The 27,519-nt window shown below is 31.2% G+C and overlaps 2 protein-coding genes and 1 long non-coding RNA gene across 4 annotated transcripts; 2 read left to right on the top strand and 1 right to left on the bottom strand.

Moving 5' to 3' along the window:
- The first annotated feature begins 723 nt into the window (after positions 1-723).
- Positions 724-9,293, top strand: LOC11419688 (ABC transporter B family member 15). The gene is made up of 7 exons (XM_003618364.4): positions 724-1,154; positions 1,409-1,463; positions 1,808-1,986; positions 2,372-2,829; positions 3,088-3,628; positions 5,635-6,585; positions 7,545-9,293. Exons 1-7 carry the CDS (start codon positions 912-914, stop codon positions 8,946-8,948), a joined length of 3,831 nt encoding a protein of 1,276 aa, XP_003618412.2. The 5' UTR covers positions 724-911; the 3' UTR covers positions 8,949-9,293.
- A 7,263-nt stretch (positions 9,294-16,556) lies between these two features.
- Positions 16,557-26,469, bottom strand: LOC112422577 (uncharacterized). 2 transcript variants are annotated; one of them, XR_003013013.2, is made up of 4 exons: positions 26,116-26,469; positions 18,061-18,227; positions 17,590-17,969; positions 16,557-17,240 (listed from the first exon to the last, which is right to left on the bottom strand). It is a non-coding gene; the product is annotated as an uncharacterized lncRNA (long non-coding RNA). The 2 variants fall into 2 exon arrangements; XR_003013012.2 differs by having other exon boundaries at positions 16,557-17,969.
- LOC11421086 (UPF0481 protein At3g47200) lies at positions 21,182-22,723 on the top strand. Its single transcript, XM_003618361.3, has one exon. It carries the CDS (start codon positions 21,247-21,249, stop codon positions 22,534-22,536), a length of 1,290 nt encoding a protein of 429 aa, XP_003618409.1. The 5' UTR covers positions 21,182-21,246; the 3' UTR covers positions 22,537-22,723.
- Positions 26,470-27,519: the final 1,050 nt, after the last annotated feature.

Here is a 27,519-nt window from a genome sequence, read left to right as displayed (position 1 = left end):
ACATCCAAGTGTTAGCATCGAGATGTATACATTTTGCGGATGACGTAGTCTTGCTTGATGAGTCGAGTGAGGAACTGAACGGGATGCTAGAGACTTGGAGACAAGCCTTAGAAGCGTATGATTTTCATCTGCGTAGAAGCAAGACAGAGTATATGAAATGTAATTTCAGCAAAAGGAGAAGTGGACCGATCATACAAAAATGATAACAAATTGTGCCACGTTAGTTTGAGTCTACCTCATGTTAATAGAGAATGGATTCTCTCAAGAGTAATGCTCTCGAATTTTCTCAGTTGTTACATGTTTAATATGGCTGATCCGTTGGTGTGCAGACCTCAATCAATATACACAACTGACCATAGCAGATAAACCATTGAGGTCCATGCTTAGACTTAGACTGGTTTACATTATTAATTTATTAAGTTATCTCAATTAATTAACATGCACGGCTCTTCAAAAAAAAATATTAACATGCACAGCTTCAAATCGTCATTAATGACGCTTTAACAGATTCATTATTTATAAAAAAAAGTTATAGAAAAAACATATTCCTTAGTATTAATATTATATTATAAAGTCAAAGACTCAATAAGAGATTATTAACAATATATTTACTATATACACCCTCCTTATAATAAGCCACTCCACGTTTTGTCATGAATCACTCACAACCTTTTTCTCTTACTTTTTTTTTTCCTTGTCCCCACCACCACTCCACACAGTCTTTTCCACTCTCTCTTTACCTATAAAATCACACAAAAACATTGCAACATAGCATATAACAAACAAAACCATTTAAAGCTTGGTTTTGGAACCAAGTACAAATATATAATATAGTTGTAGAAAAATCTTACTCTATTGGTTTTTTTGTCTTATCATCAGAATAGAAAGAGTACTTGTTGTTGTGATTGCAAATGGGTGGTGGTGATCAGAAAAATGTTTCCATTAATGTTAAGAAAAAGAAAAATGGTTCTTTTAGGTCCATTTTCATGCATGCTGATGTTCTTGATTGTTTTTTCATGGCTTTTGGTTTGATTGGTGCCATTGGTGATGGACTAATGACTCCTTTGGTTTTGTTTATCACAAGCAGAATTATGAACTCTATTGGTACTATTTCTGGCTCATCAAGCACCAATTTTGTACATAACATCAATGAGGTTTTTTTCTCTCTTCTCTCTAGCTTAACAAATACAATTTAGATTCTTTATTAACCAAATCTCAAAGTTAGATTAATCTATTATTGTATATTTTAGTGTATATTATTATGTACTTTTAATCTATGATGAAAATATGTGTGGCCTTTTACTTACATAAATTCTATAACAGTTTCTTCATGAGAGAACATTAAAGAAAATAATATATAGTAGCATTATAGGATATTTGGTTTGACTTTATTAACTTTGTGATGCAGAATGCTCTTGTTTTGTTATATTTGGCATGTGCCTCTTTTGCTGCTTGCTTCCTAGGTGAGTTTTTTGTTTTGTTACCATTTTGGTTTTTGTTTTTCTTTAATTTGGATATTGAATAGGACTAAATTGATGGTTTATTCACAACTCTCCAATTTAATCTCTAAAGTATATAAATATAATAATTAGTAGTACCTAAAGTTATATAAAATCTGTTAGTTAAGTATCCACTATTAAGATGTTAAGGACTAACATGACGGATTTTCACATACTTTAGGGATATGTGTTAGGGGTTATATTAGAGAGAAAGTGATATTTTGAGGACTAAACTGATAATTTATTCTTTCCAAATGATACACAAGTATTAACATTGTACCCTCGTTTTACTTTGTGAGGAACTTCAGAGGGTTATTGTTGGACAAGAACAGGTGAAAGACAAGCTGCAAGAATGAGAGCTAGATACTTAAAAGCAGTTCTAAGACAAGAAGTAGCATACTTTGATTTGCATGTTACAAGCACATCAGAAGTCATCACAAGTGTCTCTAACGACAGCCTAGTGATTCAAGATGTTCTTAGTGAAAAGGTATAAAAAATAAAATTTGTTTTACTTTATATCAATTTTTATTTTATACAAGGATGAAAATAGATCAGGTCAGACAAGTCAAACTTTGATCAAATAAGTTAGGCATGTTATAAAAGTTCAAGGTATGCGTCTGATCTATTACTTGGCATAGGCTATTTTTAAGGAGTGCTTCTTTTCTGACCACTAGGTTTTAAAAAACCACACGAGTTAGAAAAATATACTTCTGAAGTTAATTAGGGGTCGGGAAAGAATCTCCCCATTTAAGGGTTTCTCGTGGCCATTTATAAAATCTAACTAGGCCTAAAAGCTTATTTACAGACCTACTTTACATTTAAGTTTCTATAATTATGTGTTGTTAATTTATTCTAACTTAAAAATTATATAGGTTCCAAATTTTTTGATGAATGCATCTATGTTCATTGGAAGCTACATAGTGGCATTTGCATTGTTATGGAGATTAGCAATTGTTGGGTTCCCTTTTGTGGTACTACTTGTGATTCCTGGTTTCATGTATGGGAGAACTTTGATGGGATTGGCTAGAAAAATGAGAGAAGAGTACAATCAAGCCGGTACAATAGCAGAACAAGCAATATCTTCAATTAGAACTGTTTATTCCTTTGCAGGAGAAAGCAAAACCATAGCTGCTTTCTCTAATGCTTTGGAAGGATCAGTGAAGTTGGGATTGAAACAAGGCTTAGCTAAAGGCTTGGCCATAGGAAGCAATGGTGTTGTTTTTGCTATATGGTCCTTTATGTCCTTTTATGGTAGCAGAATGGTCATGTATCATGGTGCTAAAGGTGGTACTGTATTTGCTGTTGGAGCATCATTAGCACTTGGTGGATTGTAAGTATATCTTTACCCTTTGTATCATTTTATTCAATTCATACTATTATGAAAAATTAAATCATGGATGCAAAATAAGAGACAAAAATCATTAAGTTATTCTGTAAGTGTTAGAGACGCCACCCTTGCCAGTAATAAATTTGAGAAAATAAACCAATTTAAAATCACGCGTGACTGTGTCGACACTAGACACACCTTCAATAAAAAAATGTCGTTGCTAAATAGTTGTTAATTATATAATTTTTTCTTATGTGGTAGGGCTTTAGGAGCTGGTTTATCAAATGTGAAGTACTTCTCAGAAGCAAGTGTTGCAGGAGAAAGAATAATGGAAATGATAAAAAGAGTTCCAAAGATAGATTCTGAAAACATCGAAGGTGAAATTCTAGAGAAAGTCTTAGGGGAAGTTGAGTTCAACCATGTTGAATTTGTGTATCCATCAAGACCAGAAAGTGTGGTCCTAAATGATTTTTGTTTAAAGGTTCCATCAGGGAAAACGGTTGCATTAGTAGGAGGAAGTGGTTCAGGAAAATCAACAGTTGTATCACTTTTGCAAAGATTTTATGATCCAATTGGTGGAGAGATTCTTCTTGATGGAGTTGCTATTCATAAGTTGCAACTTAAGTGGCTTAGGTCACAAATGGGTTTAGTAAGTCAAGAACCTGCTTTGTTTGCAACAAGCATTATGGAGAATATACTTTTTGGAAGAGAGGATGCTACATATGAAGAAATCGTGGATGCTGCTAAAGCTTCTAATGCTCATAATTTCATTTCAATGTTGCCACAAGGATATGATACTCAGGTTAGTGTTAATTACTTTTGTCACATTATGCTATTAATCAAATATAATAGAATTTTCGTAAGATATGATACTTGGGTTAGTGCTAATTGCTTTTGTCATTAATATGCTATTAACCAAATATGAGTAATTAAGTGGAATTTTCCTTAGATATGATACTCATGCAGTGCTAGCTTCTTTTCTTATGATGCTACTTGCCAAATATTTATAAATGGAATTTTCTTATTCTAAAAAAGCAAATAGATATTTAAGTTGTTGAAATTGTAACAACCAACCAATTTAGCCCTCACAAAATTTTAATTTCTTAAATTGTAAAATATCAATCAATTTAGTCTTTTTTATTTCATAACTTTAAATTGATGAGACCCTTACAAATTTTAAGGATTAAAACATCTATTTATCCATTCTAATAAGACGAAAGATAAAGCGATGGTTCTAAATTTTAGTTGTGGTTCCAACAATATTGTGAACCTTAATATTATGATATGAAATGCGGACAAATGTTGCCGACGAGGCTGCAGTTGTTGTTGCAATGTCGTTGCAGAAACCTCAAATTTTTTATATTGCAGCCACAATTGCTATTGTAAATGCAATTTTTAACTATGGTAGGAGAGTAGAAGATGAACTAAGATAATTAATTTCCATATGCCATGGTGCTATATACAACTTAAAATATGTTGACTTTTAACCCATTTGCTAACAGAATCGATGACAAGAATACCATGGAAATATGGAATAAGTAGCATGAATAATTCTCCCTTTTATTTAATAATATATCCATCCATGTGAAATCTGTTACACTACGATTTTGTACTGTAAAACATTTCCTACTAATTCATAATATGGTAGTCCACAAACATGAAGCACCTTATCTTTCCCTTCCAAGTTGCATGACTGGAATTGCCTTTTTGGGGACAAATTGAATATTCAATTCCAACATATCTTGACTAGATCAAATTATTACCTAGCATTTCTTTCCAAAAAATATATACTATATCTTAATACTACTTTCAAGTCTATTATTGAAACTTTATCTTGAAAATATAATTTTTTACTATTATCTTAGCAATAACTACATAATTTTTTTATACAAACTTACTAATTTTAACATTTTAACCAATACCTCGAAACACTCGTTAACATTCTCATTTAAAATATATGGTTGCAAAGTAGACTTTGTTACAAAATAGAGTAATGCTAGCAACACTCTCTCTAATACTCACTTTTTTATTGGTTTAAACCATTGTGGGTCTACATTTTGAAAATTAAACCTAAACAAAGTGGTGGGACATACATTGAATTCATTCAATAAAAGAGTGAATGTTAAAAAAAATGTTGAAAAATGAGTGTTGCTACCGTTCCTCGATTAAATATGTTGATCTAATTATTAAACAAACTCCAAAAATATATGTGCAAAACCATTCAAAATGTGTGATTTTTATATTCCCTACACGTTAGCTATTATAGTAAGAATCAAAATATAAACAACATGAATTGGCTAGTAGTGAAGCCGTATATATAACTAACATTATCTATTCATTTATAGAAGTGATTCATTGAATGCAAACCATCTGAAACGTAATATAACAGGACATTAGTAGTTGACTTCCCTAATTAATTAATTAACTAATAAACAATGACTACACTATCATTTTCTTTACACCGCATGTATTTCTAGTTATACCCTTATGACTACTCTTCACGTATACTTATACTCACATGAAATTGTTATTTTATTTATTTTGAAGGAAGGAATGAACTTGTTATTTTCAAAATGTATATATAAGTCGTACATGAACAGAAGTTAAGTATGGGTTAAAATTAATTTTGTAACGTAGTTTACGTATGATTCTCAAACATTGTTACTAGCAAAAAATCTTGATTAATTAATTAATCCAATTCTTTACAATTTATTTCTATTTTTTTTTTTTGTAGATAGACGAAATGGCAAAGCCATTATAAAGTCATTAATTAAGTTTAAATTAAGATGTTAATGTTTATTACTACAGGTTGGGGAGAGAGGAGTTCAGATGTCAGGGGGACAAAAACAAAGGATTGCCATTGCAAGAGCCATAATAAAAATGCCTAAAATTTTATTACTAGATGAAGCAACAAGTGCACTTGATTCTGAATCCGAACGAGTTGTTCAAGAAGCTCTAGACAAAGCGGCGGTTGGACGCACCACCATCATCATCGCTCACCGCTTATCAACCATCCAAAATGCAGACATCATTGCAGTTGTCCAAAATGGTAAGATCATGGAAACGGGATCTCACGAAAGCCTCATGCAAAATGAAAATTCTCTTTACACCTCCCTCGTTCGTCTCCAACAAACTAGAAATGATCAAACTGATGACACTCCATCTATCATGAATAGAGGTCACATGCAAAACACGAGTAGTCGTAGACTCGTAAGTCGTTCTAGCAGCTCTTTCAACTCAATGACACATGGTGGTGATGATATCCTTAATTATAACAATGTTGTTGAAGATATTGTTAATAATGTTGTTGTAGTTGATGATCGCAATAATCATAATAGTATAAATAATACGAAAAAGGAGAAGGTCAAGGTTCCTTCGTTTCGAAGGTTGTTGGCTATGAATGTGCCTGAATGGAAGCAAGCATGTTTGGGTTGTATAAATGCAGTTTTATTCGGTGCAATTCAACCTGTATATTCGTTTGCATTGGGGTCGGTTGTATCAGTTTATTTTCTGGAGGACCATGATGAGATTAAGAAGCAAATTAGGATCTATGTGTTTTGTTTTCTAGGGTTGGCTGTTATCTCATTGGTTGTTAATGTACTTCAACATTATAGCTTTGCTTACATGGGAGAGTACTTGACTAAGAGGGTTAGAGAAAGGATGTTTTCCAAGATACTCACTTTTGAAGTTGGTTGGTTTGATGAAGATCGAAATTCTACAGGTTCTGTTTGCTCTAGACTTGCCAAAGATGCTAATGTGGTATGTTCTCTTCAATTTCTGTTTAACTTTGCATGTTCTACTAGAGATATATAATATCACAACTATATATTAAGAACTTAATACACTAACTGAATATCACAACTATTTCTGTTTAACTTAATACACTAACTTAGTTGCATAAAATATACCTCTATGTTCTCAATTTTCATAACAAAATATCAATTTCTTATATGTTTTCAAGTTTTAATATACATATTAATAAACCTAACAAAATAGTTTTCAATATTTTCTATACTAATCTTCTTTATAAAATGAAAACAAAATAACGAGAGTAAGTATTATTTTTATAGTAAAAGACTATCAAACCGAAGACATTGGTTATTGTTAATACAACATATGAACATACAAGAAAACTGCTTTTTAGCGTCGGTCAGAAACCCACTATAACAGGACTAAAACCGACGCTAACACTAATTTAGCGTCGGGGTGGGGCAAGCAAAAAACTCGAGGCTAACGTTGCGTCGGATTTCTGGACTCCAAGGCTAACGTAGCGCGGTTATATAACACTAATGTGTGTGACCCATTCAATTGGCACTAAAATTACAAATTTCTAAGAAATGATCTTACCTTTTGGATTATCATTTCATATTAACTTCGTTCTATTTACTAGCTTCCAAGAATCTTTCAATAACATGGTTTTTATTTTTTCAGTCATTGATTGTTACTGTTCTTCATTTTGAGGAATGTATAGTGACAAATGATCTTATTATTATTTTTTAGAAAAGATGAAACGCATTGTCGGTGTAAACTAATTATAGACCGACGTCTAATGAGAATTAAACATTTTACGGTTATTTTTAAATTGTGATGACCAAGTGAGCTTACATGATAATATCGCGAGTTCTAGCTTAAACACGACATATAACTATTTTACATTAATAGTGTGCATCCCCATTAAATTATTTTTTTTAACAATTTTCTTCAAATTAATTACACAGGTAAGATCTTTGGTGGGTGATAGATTGGCTCTAGTGGTACAAACAATTTCAGCAGTGGTAATAGCATTCACAATGGGACTAATCATTGCATGGAGACTCGCCATTGTTATGATAGCAGTTCAACCAGTTATCATATGTTGTTTCTATACAAGACGTGTCCTTCTTAAGAACATGTCAAGCAAAGCCATCAAGGCCCAAGATGAATGTAGCAAAATAGCTGCTGAAGCAGTTTCAAATCTAAGAACCATCAATGCTTTTTCATCTCAAGATAGAATTCTCAAAATGCTTGAAAAAGCACAACAAGGACCAAGCCATGAAAGTATTAGACAGTCCTGGTTTGCAGGTATTGGACTTGCATGTTCACAAAGTCTCAATTTTTGTACTTGGGCTTTGGACTTTTGGTATGGTGGAAAACTTGTGTCGCAAGGTTATATCTCGGCTAAGGCTTTATTCGAGACTTTTATGATTTTGGTAAGTACAGGAAGAGTTATTGCTGATGCAGGTAGCATGACAAATGATCTTGCTAAAGGCTCTGATGCCGTTGGATCGGTTTTTGCAGTCCTCGATCGGTATACAAAAATAGAGCCTGATGATTTAGAAAGTTACCAAGCTGAAAAGTTAATAGGAAAAATTGAACTTCGTGATGTATATTTTTCATATCCAGCTAGACCTAATGTTATGATTTTTCAAGGATTCTCGATTAAAATTGATGCAGGAAAATCAACGGCTTTGGTAGGGGAAAGTGGTTCTGGAAAATCGACAATCATAGGACTAATTGAGAGATTCTATGACCCACTTAAAGGGATAGTGACAATTGACGGTAGAGACATAAAGACATATAATCTCAGGTCATTGAGGAAACACATTGCCCTTGTGAGTCAAGAACCAACATTGTTTAGTGGTACCATAAGGGAAAATATTGCATATGGAGCTTATGATGATACGGTTGATGAGAGTGAGATTATAGAGGCATCAAAGGCTTCAAATGCTCATGATTTTATATCAAGCTTAAAAGATGGTTATGATACTTTGTGTGGTGACAGAGGAGTTCAACTTAGTGGTGGTCAAAAACAAAGAATTGCAATAGCTAGAGCTATATTGAAGAATCCAGAGGTGTTGCTTTTGGATGAAGCAACAAGTGCACTTGATAGTCAATCTGAGAAATTAGTCCAAGATGCTTTAGAAAGGGTTATGGTTGGAAGGACAAGTGTGGTTGTAGCACATAGGTTGAGTACTATACAAAATTGCGATTTGATTGCTGTTTTAGACAAGGGAAGTGTTGTTGAGAAAGGAACACATTCATCTTTGTTGTCTAAAGGGCCAAGTGGAGCTTATTACTCTTTGGTAAGTCTACAAAGAAGACCAACCAACATTACTATTGATTCTTCACATGAAATCAACTAAATAAACAATATCAAGTTTTTCATGGTTGAAGGGAGAAGCAACAAAGAATTGATTATGTGTTGTTGTTGTGGTAATTGGCGAAATTAATTGAAAAGAAAATTGAGAAGAGGTTTAAGGAGATTGTTTGCTCCTTTAGCTTCCAAAAGTTTTCATCTGTACAATCATCAAAATTGTTGGTTTTTCAAACATAGCACAATTCCTATGTTAATTACGGTTCTATTGTAATATAGTTACATCTTTTTTTGACTATGTATAGTCTTTTGTCTCTATATCATATATGGTTAAAATTGTGGCTCCTACCTTGAAAATAAGGGGAGTTAGGGAGATGACACTTATTGAAAATTATATTAATATTGTTAATATGTCAATTTTGAAGTAAAATATTTCCTAACAATTTAATGTAAAACTTTCTTCGTCCATTATAACCAAGATGTTATCAATTCTATTTCAAATGATTTTCATACCTCACTCTTTGGAAAATTAGTTAGAAGCCCCAAAGAATTTTTCAATCTCTCTCTAATATGATAATGTACACTCATGTGAAACTAAGAAAGATTTGAAGAGTAGATGGTGTTTATCAGTCAATAACATTCTAATCACATGACAATCCTAAAAGTACTTATTGGATTGACTATTAGTAACATTTATGTAATAGAATTTCTGCAATTTCAACTAAAACTTTTAGCTATAGATTGGCTGCAAATTTGCTACTAATTAGCTACTAAATGAGTAACAATTTTTAAGTGTTGCATGTAATACTCTCAAGTGTTACTGAAATCATTTAGTAACACGGGCTTTACCTAACATTTGTCAAATATTATAAGATCTAAATAGTAACATTTGTTTTTAATTTAGTTACAGTTTAGAAATGTTATTAAATCTCATATATGTTGTAGTGCTATATAAACACTTTTTGCCATGCTTAGGTCATGACTATCTTCAAAATATATATTACTTATCCTTATTGTATCATAATATTTGACATGCTGTCATTTTGCTTTTTGTAATTAAGATACGGCTTCAATGCTTCAAGAACGTCTTATGGCATGTCCAAGCATTCAAATACACAAGCAATATAAAATTACATTCATTGTATGTTCTTTGAAAGATTTGTTGCTTCACATTGAAGCTATATATGGTGAGTCATGTGATTTGTATTAATTTCTAGCACAAATCATATAAAGTTAATTCAAGTAGATTTCCTAAAGCTAAAGAATATGAGTGTGATTCAGTTGTCATGTATATTTGAATGTGCTAAATCAGCTATATGTTATTAGGACCAATCATTAAGGTGGAAAATGAGTAGTAGAATGATAATGCTCCTTAAAAATTCGTTCAATAAAGAGGGCCAAAGTCCAAATGAAAATGTGTTTTTACCTTTTTTTTTTTCAAGTAGTCTTCACTTTTTAAGATAATAAAGGGGATCTGGAGTTCGAACTACGACCCCTACATATAATAATGTATTATTTCTGTCAACTGAATTATGCTCACACAAAAATAATAAAAATGTATATTATTACGAGATTAACTTATGATGGACTTGTTAATTTAAAGGTAAAAAAAATAACAATATGAATAGACTAACATTAAAAAATAAGTTAGCAAGCTTACTCCCAATTGCTTTTTTTATTCCTTGTTTTTAAAACAACAGTAATATATAGGTAGACAAAGGATAATTATCTAAATTTCATCTAATTTCATTTTTAACATGTTTTTTGCTTCTTTTTTGTTACGAAACTGGTCGTTTAACTACCTTCTTTTTTTGACCAAACAATTGGGATTTAATAGAGTGGTTTTTTCAAAATTTTAATCATTTTAACGGAATAAATTGTGATGAACAGATCTTGATTAAATCGTTAATCAAAAATCAAACACATATACTTAAACACTTTAAGGATTTACGTGTTTACATCTTGAAGCGCGGATCCACTAAAGTCGAATGTTAAAAGTGAGTGATCACAAGTATCGCTCAATGACAACTCCTCTACTTAGTTCACATGATAATGATATGTGTGTAATTACCCTTTTGCCCTCATGTATTTATTGAACAAAAGATATAGTGTATCACCCTTATTAATTCAATATTGGGCCCTTAGACATTTCTCATGTTATGTAGGAGGGGAAAATTCAATCTAGGTCACTCATGTCCCTTAGCATGATTCGGGAGTACCAATCAACTGACTTTATAGTCATCCTGTTATAGATAACATTTGAACGACAACAAAGTACCGGACTCCTACATCTAGAGTACATAATGATTTCAGGTCAAATAGTGGAATACACAACTTGTCACTATGAGAATAACTTATGATACTTAAACAACATTCTATGTAGTATTTTCATGATGTGTCAATCAAATATAAATATTACTCCTAATATTTATATCTATGTGAATACATGATAACTCTTAATCAATGATTCATGAGATGTGATCATCAATCTACCCATATAATAGTATCAATGGCTTACTACTATCCTATTTCCACTACTAGAAAAAGCAAAATTAACGAGGGAAATTAGTGACGAAAAAAATGAAATTCCTCACAAATTCCTTGGTCGCAAAATTTAGTGACGGAATTAGAGAGGAATTTTACGTTTTTCCACACTAAATTTCCCTCACTAATTTTTGTTTTTTTAGTAGTGTTCGTAATAAAGATTTTGACTACATATACTTTAAAAATAATGTCCTTTAGTTTAATGAGGTCTCAAATTCAATCCATGTAGATTGCCTATTATGCATTACTTTAACACAAACATAATATCTTTTTTTTCAATTCATTATTTTTAGTCGACTCATTGACGGGTCATCTCCTTGGTACTAGGTAAAGCGCCTCCCATAGAGAGGAAGATCAAATAAAACATTATTTTCAATAATCTGATTCAATTGAGAAAACCCGTCATATCCGGGACTTAACGCCCTATTCCTTCGCTCATCAGTCGTACAAATAACATGGAAATCACCACAAACACACCAATTAGCCTCCCTTTTGTTGTTAATAACAACACCCAGCCGTAGCCTCCCATTAGCAATAAAAAATTCAATGTGGGTCGTTACAAAGCGGCCTTGCCTTGAATTATCAAAGCAAAAGCAAAACTCAAAGTAGCCAACACCTTAACTACCTAAGCATCCCATAAGGTCAGAGTGCCTCCTAATTCTCTAACTGTTGGCCTATAAGAAAAACCAAACCCATTTGAACCCCAAATAGTTGCGCAAACATACTCTTCTATAACCTCCAATTTTGTCTCTTGAATACACAAAACCATTGGGCATTGTGTCTTAACCAAATCCAAAAACATCATTTCTCGTCTTTCATCGCCCAAACCTTTAACATTGTAAGTAATAAGCTTCATTGATATATCAACAACATATATATGATTTAGTAACACTTCAAAATTGTAACTAAATCAAAAACAACTGTTACTATTTAGATCTTGTAACATTTGACAAATGTTAGGTAAAGCCCGTGTTACTAAATCATATATATGATTGTTAGTTTGTGCGGGTTATATAACCCATAACCCGCACAAACTAACAATCGTCTAAACCTCCAATAACCCTATATTTCTCACCCTCGCCTCCTCCTTCACCCTTTTGTTGCCCTCTATCTTCCACTCTAGAAAGAGCATTAAACATATTAGCCATATCACCATAAACTTCACCCCAGTAGGCTTACCAATATCACAAACATCTTGCACAACCACATCAAATTTAACATGAACTATACCTATTTTGACAATCGCTGTTAGTATATGAAATAGAGTTTCCAGCTAACAATGAAACCTCATTACCATGTGCTACAATCGCCGTTCATATTATATTCATCTCTTGTTAAAAAATTCTAAACTTTTGATTTATCAAATATATTAAACATGTCTGCATAAATAATTCAAAACATTGAACGGTGCACACGAGATTACATAAAAACATAGACAAAAAAATACTAATTCAAAATATTTGAAGGAACTTTTTTTGAAATAAGTTTTAAAGATATTAAATATGAAATTTGATATATTTAAATAGCAAAAACTCAGAGTAATGTTATCAACACAACTTTTAACACATTATTTTCACCATTTTGAAAATGATTTCCACATAAAATATTGCCATCCACGTGTATTTTTTTAAAATAAGAGATTGAATGTTTAAATTAGTATGTTAAAATATGTGTTCTAAGGTCATCGTGAACTTAGCTCATTTGATAAGGATAATGAATAATATATGCAGGGTCCAGATTCCCAAAACATATATGCAAAGTCCAAGGTTCGAACAAAATACGTGTTCTAAGCATTATTTAACACTATTTTCTTTTGCTTTTCCTTCTCATTCGCTTGTTTATTCTTCTCATTTGGTTGTTTCAAATCAATGGAGCAGTACTCCCAAATTTGTTCTTTGATCAATAGTAAGAGTTCAAATATGTTTTTTTTTGTCTTAATATATATGTTAACCGGTGCCCCTGGAGCACTAGTTAAGGAACTAAAAATAGAAAGAAAATTTAAGTTTTGCATTGAAAAGAACACTTTTTTAACTTTAAAAAAAGTACTCCCTCCGTCCCGCAATAAATGATCTGTTTGAAAATGTGCAATTTTGACCTAACTTACTTTGACTATATTTTTCTACTAATAAACAAAGATAAATAATATCATATAAGATGTCGTTAGATTCGTCTCGATGAGTATTTTCAAAATATCAAATTTTCATAATTTTTTTCAATATATTATTCAAGATATTTAAACTCAAAATTACGCATTGGTATGCGTAATTAGGTCAACTGTGTCACTTATTAAGGGACGGAGGGAGTAGAATACACAATTTCCAATACAATATTTTCTTTTATAATTCCTTAACCCGTGCCCCAGGAACATTGGTTAACATTTTCTTTTTTTTTAGGTAAGAGTTTACTAAAGATTCCAATTAATTACATACACGTTTAATACCAGACTGTCACAAACGTGTTTAATCCAAATCCAATCTCTTTTAATCTTATTTTTTGAGAGGCAAATCTCTTTAATTTTTTTTTTTTAAGGAATCATCTTCTTTATTTTCTGTACTTTATTTCCCTTTAAAAGAAATCATCTTCTTTAATTCACTTAGTATTTATATACTTGTTCAAATGAATCTTCAAGTATTCTTTAATTTTACATTGTAATAATGAATTTCAGTGTATATTCAAATATTTCTTGAAGAAGACAATCAAACTAGGATGGGTCATAACAATCTCCTCCAATATGGAGAATAGTTTCTTTCACACTTTGTCATGATACAACTCCTATGCAAAAGTAAACGAGTAGTTACTTCAAATTCATATTTTAGTAGTTTGCAATGTAAACGAGTTTCATTCTTATTATTGTTTAGTTCATTATGAACACTAATTATATTGAATAATCGTCCATCTCAATGAATTAGGGCATTGCAGTGTTAATTAATAATTTGTATCAAGAATATCATGTTGACATGATAGTTATTGTTAATTTGACATGTGGATACGTATCTCTAAGTTTTGATAAATAATTTAGGTTCGTGATCTTATTAAAAAACTAATTCGTATCACATCTATCTAAGTTGTACTTGAAAGTTATTACTAAAAATAATCGTATATAGTAAGACGTGGGCATTGTAAACTATACCCAAAGAGTTGAGAAAAATAAATAGAGTAAATTACATTTCCTTCTCCTTCAAAATGCTTGAACTCTACACTTTACTCCCTCAATTTTTATTTTTTTTATTTCTAACTAGCATCCAGACGGGCACTCCCGTGCCCGTCTGTCCGTTTTTTCTACTGCGCTAACGTATTTATATATTTGATATTTCTTTGTATAAATTGTTTTTAATTTATATGTATTTGATTCAAAATGAAGGAGGAATGTGTACATTTTTTAACCCTTATGCAATGCCACTACTTCCTCACTCTTTCTCTTTATTCGTGTCTATATTCTCTAGTTCTTGTTTTTGCTCCTTTAGTGTGTAGATGGACACTCTCGTGTCTGTTTGGCTGCTCTTTTATGTTTTATTGTTGCGCTAACGGGTATATATATTTGAATATTTTTCTTTGTGTAATTTAATTACAATTTATCTACCATTTAAATATTTCACAAACCATCAAGTGAGATGTTTCTTTGTTGTTGATCTAAGAAACCTACTTAATGAAAAGAAGAGAAAAAACATGATATGTATTACCTCCGTCCCTAAATATAAGACTTTTTTGAGGAAGTTTTTTTGTCTATTTTTATAAGACATCTTTGGTATTTTCAAGTATATTTATTAATTCTTTATCAACATACTCCTATTTTTTTTTTTCTTCAACGAGCATTAAATACTATATTGAAAACATACACTAACCTACTCTCTTAAAGAATAAAAGTGTAAAAACAATAGCGATTACAAACAAATTTATTATCACTTTTAATATAACTTTTAAATTCAAGTCAAATTAAATAGCACAACAAATGATGTTGGCATTCGCTTCATGGAAACTAGAAGTAGGTTTCTAACTAATTTTCAACTATTTAATACCTCATTTTTCCAATTTGATCTGAATCAAGGAAACTACAACTCTTTAGTCAATGAAAATATATTTAGAGTTTAAAAATGTCAAGTATATTTTGACACTATTCCATATTGTGTCTCATAATACTTGAACTTACATATATTCATTTCATCACTACTTGGCATTTTCAAACATCTGTGTGCTTCATTTTCATGTTTCTTTGTATATTCTCATTGTAATTTCAACTATATTGTCTTTCTTTTATAAAGTTTGGTTATACTCTTAATTCCCTTTTTGATTCAAGAAACATGCAGTTCTTCGATACATAAATCAAAATTGTTTAATATATCCAAGCAAGAGAACCAAAGAAAAATGATATAATAATCTCGTAACTCAGAAAATTACTACACTCAATTCGTAAAAAAAAATACATTATTAATGCACTTCATTAATTATCAAACCTCTATCTCCCTCTCTCTCCCTCTAATTATGATGATGATGAATCCTCCCCCTTATTCCTTCATCATTTTGTCCAACTTCTGTGTGGATATGCAAATATTAGATAACAGTCAAAGGAATATCTTATGGTATTCTGATTTTTTTAATCTTTAAAATTATTTTCTCTAATTTATCGTCCTACAAATCCAATTTAACCTTATTGAAGGTGTTATATATTTTATTTAATTATTTATATATCAAAAAATATTATTAATTAATTTTTGGAATAATTTGGGAAAATTTTAATTGTTCCTGCACGTGTTAGAATTTGCATAATCATAACACCTAAACGGCTAAGACAAAGAAATGTAGACCGAAGCATGAATATGTAAGGAGCGTATATAACACGTAAGCTATTTCTCGAGTCTAAACTTTCATAAACTTGGTTATGGTTACATAATCTTTCAATGTGAAAAATAGTAATCAATTGCATAAGCAAAATGTTTCAAAAATCATATTATAAAGTTGCGGTAAAGTATGTACCAAAAAAAAAAAAATTGCGGTAAAGTTATATCTTTACCAGGTTATGGTCTATTGTTTTCACGTTGTGGTTGGCAGCCATCAACAACTATTTCATGCCATTGCACAACTGCAGTGGTTATAGAGCAAAAAAATAAAATAGCAATTAAGGAAAAGAAAAAAAAAGAGCACTTATACATTGCCTACTCACTACTCATTGATACAACAACATTGCAATGGTTTACTTGCTTTTTTTTGAAGGATGAAAGCTAATGCCTATAATACAGTCTTATCATACTGATAACAATGGAAGATTGTGAAATATATCATAGCAAAAATGAAAATATATTTGTCCTTTTTTATTTTATTTTGTTTGTACTTTTAAATGTAGCAAACAAATAGTTATCATACTGATACGCTAGCTTTGAAATTGCATATTCCATGTATAAAAAATGGTTCAATTTCAAAGACAAAAGTCTTATATCACCACCCCATGACCAAAAGCCATTTTCTTGAAAAATAGTGAACTCTTGCAGGAGGATTGAAATATTGAACCTTCAACCCAAATCGAAGAAAATAAGGATTACCAATAAAAATAACATGGAAGAATTTAAAAGGACAAACACAATATGAAATTTTTTCGAAGTATAAAAGTGTTAGTTATGCTTTTGCTTCGGAATGTCATATATTTGAACATGCATATCTTAATCCCATCACTATTTTTGGCCTTTACCATGCAACATGTCTCGTTTTCCTTTTGTTTTCATCTTATCTTACTTGGAAATTTCAACTATCAATCACATCCTGTTCATAGTTTGTTGATCTCTTTGATCCAAGAAAGGTACAATTCCTACACATATACTTGAAATTAAAATTTGTTAATACTTCGAAGCAATACCAAAAACAACCCAAGAAAAATTGACTCTGGTGAGATATTGTAAGGAGTTCATGAAAGATTGATGATATTCAAACCGTAGAAAAGCACAAAGCAATTAGAAAATGAAATGTTCTATACCACATTATTTTCAGAGTGAAAATTACATGGAATTGGAAGTAAAATTAAAGAAATAGATTTAAATTTTGATGTGTAGTGAAATTAAAGAAATAGATTTAAATTTAGATTTTAATTGCATAGAATGATATAAAGAATGATGGAAAGAAGTAAGAACATATTTAAATTGGTTCTAAAATGTCATTACCATGGAATTTTGAATCTCCTTAGATGCATGCTTAAATAAGGATTCATGGCGGTGATTAAAATCTTAGTCAGTGTTGATACATTGACGTCGTTCATGAAAATGCCACATGAAGACAAAGAAGAAATGTGTCGTCTCCTTCATGAAGGAAATTGTCGCAACTCTGTTATGATTGCTGTCGTGAATTACTTGGTAGATGGCCACCGTACCTACCATAAAATTGAATCTCATGCGTATTTGCTGGTAGATAACAACCGTATCGCACCATTTACTCATCTCGGTGGCCTGATGCACTGTCACAATCTATCTACTATTTTTCTTTCTCTCAATTTTTCTGACCCCCTCTTTGTTGCAGGGCGCTCATCTATATCCCATGGAATGTCCTAATGAAACACATCAAGTTGAGTTAACAATCATAAAAGTGTGCAATTTGGATTAATGAACATCATTAAAAAATATAGATACAAAACTTACCCGAAAAGAGTCTTTTCACATCCCTAATATCTTAATGTCTAAAACCTAAAATATTATTGTTTGGTCACATTCTCCATATTTATTATGCTTCAGTGCACTTTGAGCAGAGTCATCGAAGAATATAAAGAGAACAAAAAATTAACACCTATGGTCTTCATGATCTTCATCTTTTTATCCATGTCAACAAACAGTGTGATCAAAATGCAAACAAACATTATGACATCTAAATAAAAGGTTAAACAAACATTGAATTAAGAAAAAAGGCAAGAAAAGAATTATATCCAACGATACACTTTATGAGGAATTGACAGTTGGCACACCCTATCTCAAGAAAATTTATAGAATTTGGACTAAAAAGTTTTCAAAATACCGAAATTACATTTATCAAGTTATTGTTAGAAATTTGAATATTTAAGCAATTTTCTTGATTTTCTTTCAGCAATTTTTTGGTATAGGATATTTGTTTCACATTCATTATTTCTTTTTTTGAAAATCTCAATTAACATTAAATCAATGTTGTTGAAGGAAATGAATGACAAAATAAAGGAGTAAAATAATGTTCATCTCCCATCAAACTAATGAACAAATTATTAGAGAAAAAATAAATAACGTAAAGTATTTTTTTTACTGAAAATAACAACATATATATAATTCTACATTTAATTAATGATTAGGTTGTTCTTTTGTTGAAGTGAGTAGTATTTATCAACACCAACATCCGTCATTAAAAAAAATAAAGAAACTAAAAACACCATCAAACATACTCATTAACTTAAATCTATGAGATTGAAAAAAATACATATGATGATTTAAACAAATAACATGTAGAAACGATAGATGAAAAGAGAAAATAACAGAGGCTCTCCCATCTTCCATAAGGTAAAAATAACATGTCTCGTGGCCTTGCCTTTTTTGAAAGGGAAAGAAAATAGTTGGTTTACATTTTACTTGCATGATGATATAAAACTGTCAAAAACAAAAAACTGCTGCCTTTTATATTTTATTAAAAAAAATGGTGCTTTGGAATGCTTTGATGAGTCATGTACGGAAGTTACATAAAGCTAGAAGTTAGAGGGTAATTTTGGAATGAAAAAAAGGCTACACCACAACAAAGTTTTCCCTTTATTAATAGTTATAGATTATAGACAATCTAGCAAAAAATAATAATCTAACACACTTCGAAAAAAATAGTATCGCGGGTCTATTTTAATATAACAAAAAAATTAAATACATATTTTTCGTTATTTTTTATTCACAGTTTCATTAACATGTAGTTTTAAACACTATTATAAAATACGAAACAACCAAAAATCAAATTAAAATATGTGAAAAATTACTAAAGACGATAAATCATGGTTATTTAAAAGTTAATTTTAAACTCTAAATTATGAAATCAATAGCAAAATATTTAAATTTAATTATCATTGACAATTAAATTATAAAGAAATGAATTTTTTTTACATGGTGGTTCGAAATTAATATATATCATAAAAATATTTATTTATGTTAAAATAGATTAAAGTGTGTCCTCGTGAGCTTAGCTCTGTTGGTTGGGGCAATGTTTAAAATATGCAAGGTCCGGAGTTCAAACCCCAGCCACTACCAAAAAAAAAAGAAGATTAAAGTGTAATTCAAGCATCTTTGAGGGGAGAGAAGTGTAATTTACTCAAATAAATAAAGGATTTATGGGAAGATCAAGCACGGTTGATGGTTCCTTCATTGTAGATATACATGATGGGTGTAGTACCTGGCTAGAGTGGTAAAATTTTATCAAAATTCATTGTACACTGTCGAATAATACAACCGTCTAAGCTATTGTGTTCAGTGGCGGAGCCCTTCATGGGCTGGGATGGGCCACGACCCACCCGGAAAAATTAAAAAATCAACGATTATAGGTCTATTTTGCGAGATTTTATGCAATTTTGTATCGGTTTTATGTTTTGGATGATCCAAATTCCTGCAAAGTGGTGTAGTGGCCCACCCGAAAATTTAAATAATTCAATTATAGGTCTATTTTGCGAGATTTTATACAATTTTATGTCGATTTTAGGTTTCGGTTGATCCAAATTCCCGCAAATTGGTGTAGTGGTCCACCCGAAAAATTTAAATAATTCAATTATAAGTCTAATTTGTAAGACTTTAAACAATTTTTCAATAGTTAATTTTAGTGGCCCACCCTAAAAAAAATTTCTGGCTCCGCCACTGATTGTGTTTATAGTTTGACTAGAGTCTACTTAATTAGGTTGGGCAGAGATAGGTACTAATTGGTGATGCATTTACCCAAACGCCATGACATAAGCTTATCAATGATTAGTTTATAAATTAATTAGACTTTCAAGTTAGTATATTTTAGAAGAGTCATGTTAATCCGGGCTTTTAGAGCACTAGTTAAAAAAGTTAAAAATAGATATTTTCTATTAAAAACAACAACTTTTTAACTTTTATAAAGTGAAACGTTCTACTTTTCATCAATTTTCAATAGATTTTTTTTATATATCTATCTTGTGCCACGGGGCACTAATTAACATTTCTTTCATACAAGAGAAAGGATACTTAAAAGTCAAAACCCATTGCAACAAGAGTTTTCATACCTTTTCAAGACATTAATTATTGCAAATCTTCTTTGTATTTTAATTTACTCATGCATTAATAATGTTGGCTTAATTAACCTTTTATTAATTTTTTTTTATAAGTTGATTTATTAATGATGCAGTTAATATACCAACAATTGATTTGTATGTTTTAAAGGACTTGAGTCACTTAAATATATAGTCACGGCACGGGTTTGATTCATAACTCATGTGTATGGAAAAAATTTAGTTGAGAGAAAAGAACTCATTTTCTATACCCATAAGTTCCGCGACGGATTAGTCATTGATAAACGGTGGTGAAAATTTTGTATAAATTAAATATCATGGTAAAAAAAATATTAACACAAATTCTCTCTTTCTCTCGTGTGAATGTGAATATATTTGATAAAGTCATCAAATAACTGTACACCACGTGTGACAGCCTATGGCCGCAAACCGTGCCCTATTCACATGTCATCGTGTGAAAATAAGAATATGAAAATCATTTTGAAAATCAAGTCATATGCTATAATAATAAGGATACAAGGGAGTGTCAAAAGACTTGAAACTTAACTCCAACGACCAAAGCTTTTCATTTTCTTGTTGACCTCTCAAGATGTCATTCTCCTCCTGCTTGGTGGATATCAATGCGTTGCTCGACAGCGCAGAGCCATTCTCAATGGTTGGTGTTTGCATCTACAAGGTCCCCTCTGCTATTCGCACACTCAACGAAAAAGCATACACCCCCACTCTCGTTTCCATTGGCCCCTTTCACCATGATCACCCCCAGCTCCAAAACATGGAACGTCACAAACTCATTTACTTGAAAGCTTTTCTCCAACGAACCAATGCATGTTTAGACACCTTGGTCAGCAACATAAAATCTAACTTATCTCGTTTCAAAAGTTGTTATTCCGAAACCCTACCATTTTCTGATAATGAACTTGTTAAGTTAATCTTAATCGATTCCTGTTTTATAATTCAACTTTTTTGGACATACTATTATGATGATGGGTTTCTATTTAAACCTTGGTTAGATGATGGTATAGCATTAGATTTATTGTTACTTGAAAATCAGCTTCCCTTTTTCGTTATTGAAGAAATTTACAAACTTTCATCGAGTTCTACAAATGCTAGTGTTCCTAAGACTACGATCCCTGGTTTTCTTGAACTCACTATTAAATATTTTTATTCTTCCAATAAATCAAACTTGTTTTTTGATAATGGTGATATTAGTATAATGCACTTCACTGATCTGATTAGGATATTTCATTTGCAACTTCCTATTGAAATTCGACCGAGTAATAACGCGACCGACGAACGGATGATACATCTACCGAGTGCAACTGAGTTGTTAGAAGCTGGAGTTAGGTTTAAAGTGAGCACTAAAAGTAAGTGTTTACTTGACTTGAGGTTTTCAAAATCAGGAGGAGTTCTTGAAATTCCTCAATTAACGGTTGACGATAGGACTGAAATTTTGTTTCGAAATATGGTTGCTTTGGAGCAATGTCATTACCCTTATGAGTCATATATTACTGATTATGTTGCTGTTTTGGATTACCTTATAAATACTGGTAAGGATGTGGATATACTTGTTCCAAACAAAATACTGGAAAATTGGCTTGGAGACAGTGATTCTGTGGCTAACTTGTTTACTGGTCTTTGCAAAAATGTTACTCATTGTAATAGCAGTCCTCATTTCACTATTCTTTGTGAAGACTTAAAAGATTTTTGTAGGAATCCTTGGCCTAAGTTTAAGTACTCATTGATTGGCACTCTGAGGCGTGATTATTGCAGTACTCCTTGGAAAGCTGGTGCTTCCTTTGCTGGAATCTTACTACTTATTCTCACTATAATTCAAACAGTTTGTTCTGTCTTTCAAGTAGTACAACCTAATGGCTCCTAGTGATTTCTTTCATTGTTCGGTTCATAATTATTGTTTATTATCATCATCATCATCATTATTATTGTTATTATCGCCAATGTACGTTGTTTGTTTCAATGTTTCATTATCTTTTGTGTGTTGTGTACTTATATTGAAATTGTAATTTCATATAAATAAAGCAACTTGATCATGTTCTATTGTTGTTGCACAAAATGGGTTTGATAAGTAACATTAATAATTTATTGATATTATAAAGGAACATTTTTTTCCTGAAGCAACATACCCCCCGTCCTAGATTAATTGACTCATTTCACACATTTTAATAAAAATGTACTATAAATGAATAAGAGAGAAAAATGATTTTAAGTACTTTTGTTAAGTATTGGTGTCTTCTCTAGTACCATTAATGTAAAGTGAAATATATTGAATTGGAAGTGATGAAAGTAATATTAATTAGAATTATATTTGGAAAAAAGTAATTAATTTTGTATTGAAAAGTAAAATTGGGTCAATTTTTTTAGGACAATATTTTTTTACAAATAACTCAGTTATTATGGAAGAGAGAGGGTACTAGTTTAGGACAAAAAGAGTAAGGGTGTGTTTGTTTCAAGTTATAATTGTTGATTCCCGGGAATAAAATGATAGGAATGTATATACCTATGTTTGTTACAAGTTTACTAAATTTTATTCCCGGGTATAAAATGTTCCTGGGAATAGAAAAAATTTCCCAAGGAAAAGGGTGGGAATAAAGTTCCCATGGAGATGGGAATAAATTCATAAATAATTTTCCTATTATAATCCATATTTTTATGATTACTAGGAATATTATAAAGTTAACCAAACATATTTTTCCTAAATTCCTTGGAATAAAATTCCCATCTTTATATTCCAAGGAATGTTATTCCTAGGAATAAATTTGATAAACTTGAAACAAACACACCCTAATATTTTATACCCAAGAAAGATATAAAATTATTAGAACCACGTAATGCATATAAACCAACCAACAAAATTTCTCCAACATGGTTGTGCAGATATATAAGGAAAATTCATGCATACACATATTGTTTGGCTCAAACACACTAGTAAAATATGAAAATACCCCTCTGCATTTTATTGCCTAATTTAATTGAAATTGACTGCAGTTAACTATCCATTTTGTATTCGAGAATGATTTCATTGTGAAGAAGGCAACAATTTATCTCGTATACAATTAACCAGTTTCGAAAACAATGGAGTTGTATCATGTTTCCAGATTTGAATGCAATTTCTTGTAGTAATGATGAAAATGAAGTCTCTATCAAGAGATTATCTTCTTGTAGTAATTTCTTACCCACGTTGGAAAGAGTTCCATAATGTATTGCACTACAAGAAAATATTGGATTGGCTACCAAAATTATACTACGGTTGTTTGTTCCGTTTAATTTTTGGGTAATTGGCTATGAGTTTAACACAAATAAAGCTTCTGTTGCCAATGCTCACATTTTTTAAACAATTTCCTCACTGATTTCCACCGCATCAACAACTGAAACAATCGTTTATTTGATTTTATGGAATTGATTTAGGTGAAAAAATGACATAAATGACCTAAATTTTGATGTACATTTATTTTTCTCCCATACATTATACTCCATCCGTCCCGCAATAAATGAGCTGTTTGAAAATGTGCAATTTTGACCTAACTTACTTTGACTATATTTTTCTACTAATATACAAAGATAAATAATATCATATAAGATGTCGTTAGATTCGTCTCGATGAGTATTTTCAAAATATCAAATTTTCATAATTTTTTCCAATATATTATTCAAGATATTTAAACTTAAAATTACGCATTGGTATGCGTAATTTGGTCAACTGTGTCACTTATTAAAGAACGGAAGGAGTAGAATACACAATTTCCAATATAATATTTTCTTTTATAATTCCTTAACCAGTGTCCCGGGAGCATTGGTTAACATTTTCTTTGTTTTAGGTAAGAGTTTACTAAAGATTCCAATTAATTACATAAACGTTTGATACCAGACTGTCACAAACGTGTTTAATCCAAATCCAATCTCTTTTAATCTTATTTTTTGAGAGGCAAATCTCTTTAATTTTTTTTTTTTTGTTGAAGGAATCATCTTCTTTAATTCGCTTAGTATTTATATACTTGTTCAAATGAATCTTTAAGTATTCTTTAATTTAACATTGTAATAATGAATTTCAGTGTATATTCAAATATTTCTTGAAGAAGACAATCAAACTAGGATGGGTCATAACAATCTCCTCCAATATGGAGAATAGTTTCTTTCACACTTTGTCATGATACAACTCCTATGCAAAAGTAAACGAGTAGTTACTTCAAATTCATATTTTAGTAGTTTGCAATGTAAACGAGTTTCATTCTTATTATTGTTTAGTTCATTATGAACACTAATTATATTGAATAATCGTCCATCTCAATGAATTAGAGCATTGCAGTGTTAATATAATAATTTGTATCAAGAATATCATGTTGACATGATAGTTATTGTTAATTTGACATGTGGATACGTATCTCTAAGTTTTGATAAATAATTTAGGTTCGTAATCTTATTGAAAAACTAATTCGTATCACATCTATCTAAGTTGTATTTGAAAGTTATTATTACTAAAAATAATCATATATAGTAAGACGTGGGCATTGTAAACTATGTCCAAGAGTTGAGAAAAATAAATAGAGTAAATTATACTCCTCTTTCTTCCAAGATGCTTGAATTACACTTCCCTCCTCTCTTATGTTAAAATATATACTCCTCTCCTATTTTATTCAAAACATATTACAAAAAATTTCACTCCCCTCCCCTAAGAGAAGTTTGAATTACATTTCCCTCTCCTTTATGTTAAAATCTACACTTTACTCCCTCAATATTTTTTATTTATTTCTAATAATCTAACACACTTCGAAAAAAATAGTATCGCGGATCTATTTTAATATAACAAAAAATTAAATACATATTTTTCGTTATTTTTTATTCACAGTTTCATTAACATATAGTTTTAAACACTATTATAAAATACGAAACAACCAAAAATCAAATTAAAATATGTGAAAAATTACTAAAGACAATAAATCATGGTTATTTAAAAGTTAATTTTAAACTCTAAATTATAAAATCAATAGCAAAATATTTAAATTTAATTATCATTGACAATTAAATTATAAAGAAATGAATTTTTTTTGCATGGTGGTTCAAAATTAATATATATCATAAAAATATTTATTTATGTTAAAATAGATTAAAGTGTGTCTTCGTGAGCTTAACTCAGTTTGTTGGGACAATGCATAAAATATGTAAGATCCGGGGTTCAAACCCCGGCCACTACAAAAAAAAAAAAAAGATTAAAGTGTAAAAACAATGATTGGGGTTATCAAAATTCATCCTATCCTTTGTAAAAACAATAGAACTTAAAAACTCATAGGTGAAATTTTCATACCCTCTCATAGGTCTTAACATAGCAACCCACCCTAATCTTCCTAGCAAGTCAAACACGTTGTCTCTAAGGCCTATCACATTCAAGCTATAAGAATCAGGGTATCTAAAAGCATGTAAAGGTTTAGAGATGAGAACTTTATACCTATCCCTTTTCTTGTTGTCTTTGAATTGTATTCCATGATTCTTTGTTGGCACTTGCTTCTTTGGGGGAGGTCATCCCGACGAGCTTGCAACTTCTTTTCCACCTCTTTTGGAAGCCATAGCCTTGACCTAGTTTGACCTTGTGTGGTTTTGGGGAAGGTTGGGTTTTGGTTATGTTTTTGGTGGAAAAGTTTGATTTAGTTATGGGGTTAAGGTTTAAGTAAGTTTTATGAGTTGAGTTTTAGAAATTGGTGATGAATTTGTGAGTTTTGGGTTAGGGTGGATGAAATTTGTTTTTGATTGGAGGGTTATGATTGGAATGTTGTTTGTGATTGATGGGTGAAGAAATTTTATGAATTGGTGAAGTTTTGATGGAGATATGAAGGTTTGAAGTTTTGTGGTTATGGAGGTTTTAGAGAGAAGTTTGAAGGTAGAAAGATGTTTGTGTTGGAGAATGAGGGAAGAAGAAGGGAAAAATTGGGTATATTCTTACCTTGGGGTCGGGCACGACCGTGCCAAGCTTCTGGAGTTTTGGAGGGTTTGACTTGGCATTGGATTGCACGGCCGTGCCAGTGGGAGCACGGGCCATGCCAAGCTTCTGGAGTCCGGGGCTTTAAAATTTTTCATTTTCTGGAATCATGCTTGGACAATTACCTACAAAATAACTTAAAACAACAAAAAACAAACAAAACAACTGCAGTTAAATGCGTGGGTTGCCTCCCACGAAGCGCTCCTTTATAGTCATTAGCTTGACGTTAAGAAAGTGTCCTTAGAAAGGATCAAAGAGATCATATTGTGTAGATGACGCTAAAAAGCGTTCTTTCACATCATGATCTTTAATCATGCAACAAGAATAAAGAGCGGGACCTTTCATAACATTCTCCAACTCAAATCCTACCATCTCATCACTCACTTGAAAAACAATCCTACCATTCTTAACATCAATTATAGCACCCGCAGTAGCGAGAAAAGGTCGTCCTAAAATTATAGGGAACTCATTGTCTTCTTCTATGTCAAGCACATAAAATCAGTCCGGATGTATATCTCTTCTACCTTAACGGGGATGTACTCAACATATCCGACATGTTGGATAGTAGAACGATCAGCTAACTTCAATGTTGTTTCGGTAGGTTTCAACTCTCCTATTCCCATCTTCTTAAAGAGGGATAGAGGCAACAAGCTAACACTAGCACCTAAGTCAGACAAGGCTTTGTCTAAGGTCTCACTCCCTATCACACAAGGGATGACAAAACTACCTGGATCTCTAAGCTTTGGAGGTGGCTTCTTGATGATTGCACTACTTTTCCTTGTTAAAGCTATTGTCTCATTGTGCTCCATAGCCTTTTTCTTTGAAAAAATTTCTTTTAAAAATTTGGCATATAGAGGCATTCGAGACAAAACTTCA

This window comes from Medicago truncatula, chromosome 6 (assembly GCF_003473485.1).
Source record: "Medicago truncatula cultivar Jemalong A17 chromosome 6, MtrunA17r5.0-ANR, whole genome shotgun sequence".
Classification (NCBI taxonomy): Eukaryota; Viridiplantae; Streptophyta; class Magnoliopsida; order Fabales; family Fabaceae; genus Medicago; species Medicago truncatula.
Note: the sequence above shows the minus strand (reverse complement) of the source record. Positions and strands in the feature narration are given on the sequence as shown.

Excerpts from the sequence above, each read along its gene's own strand:
- LOC11419688 (XM_003618364.4), top strand. The coding sequence starts at position 912 with ATGGGTGGTGGTGATCAGAAAAATGTTTCCATTAATGTTAAGAAAAAG. Across the intron at positions 1,464-1,807 it reads TTTTGCTGCTTGCTTCCTAG|AGGGTTATTGTTGGACAAGA; the intron begins GTGAGTTTTTTG and ends GAGGAACTTCAG. Across the intron at positions 3,629-5,634 it reads CACAAGGATATGATACTCAG|GTTGGGGAGAGAGGAGTTCA; the intron begins GTTAGTGTTAAT and ends TTATTACTACAG.
- LOC11421086 (XM_003618361.3), top strand. The coding sequence starts at position 21,247 with ATGTCATTCTCCTCCTGCTTGGTGGATATCAATGCGTTGCTCGACAGC.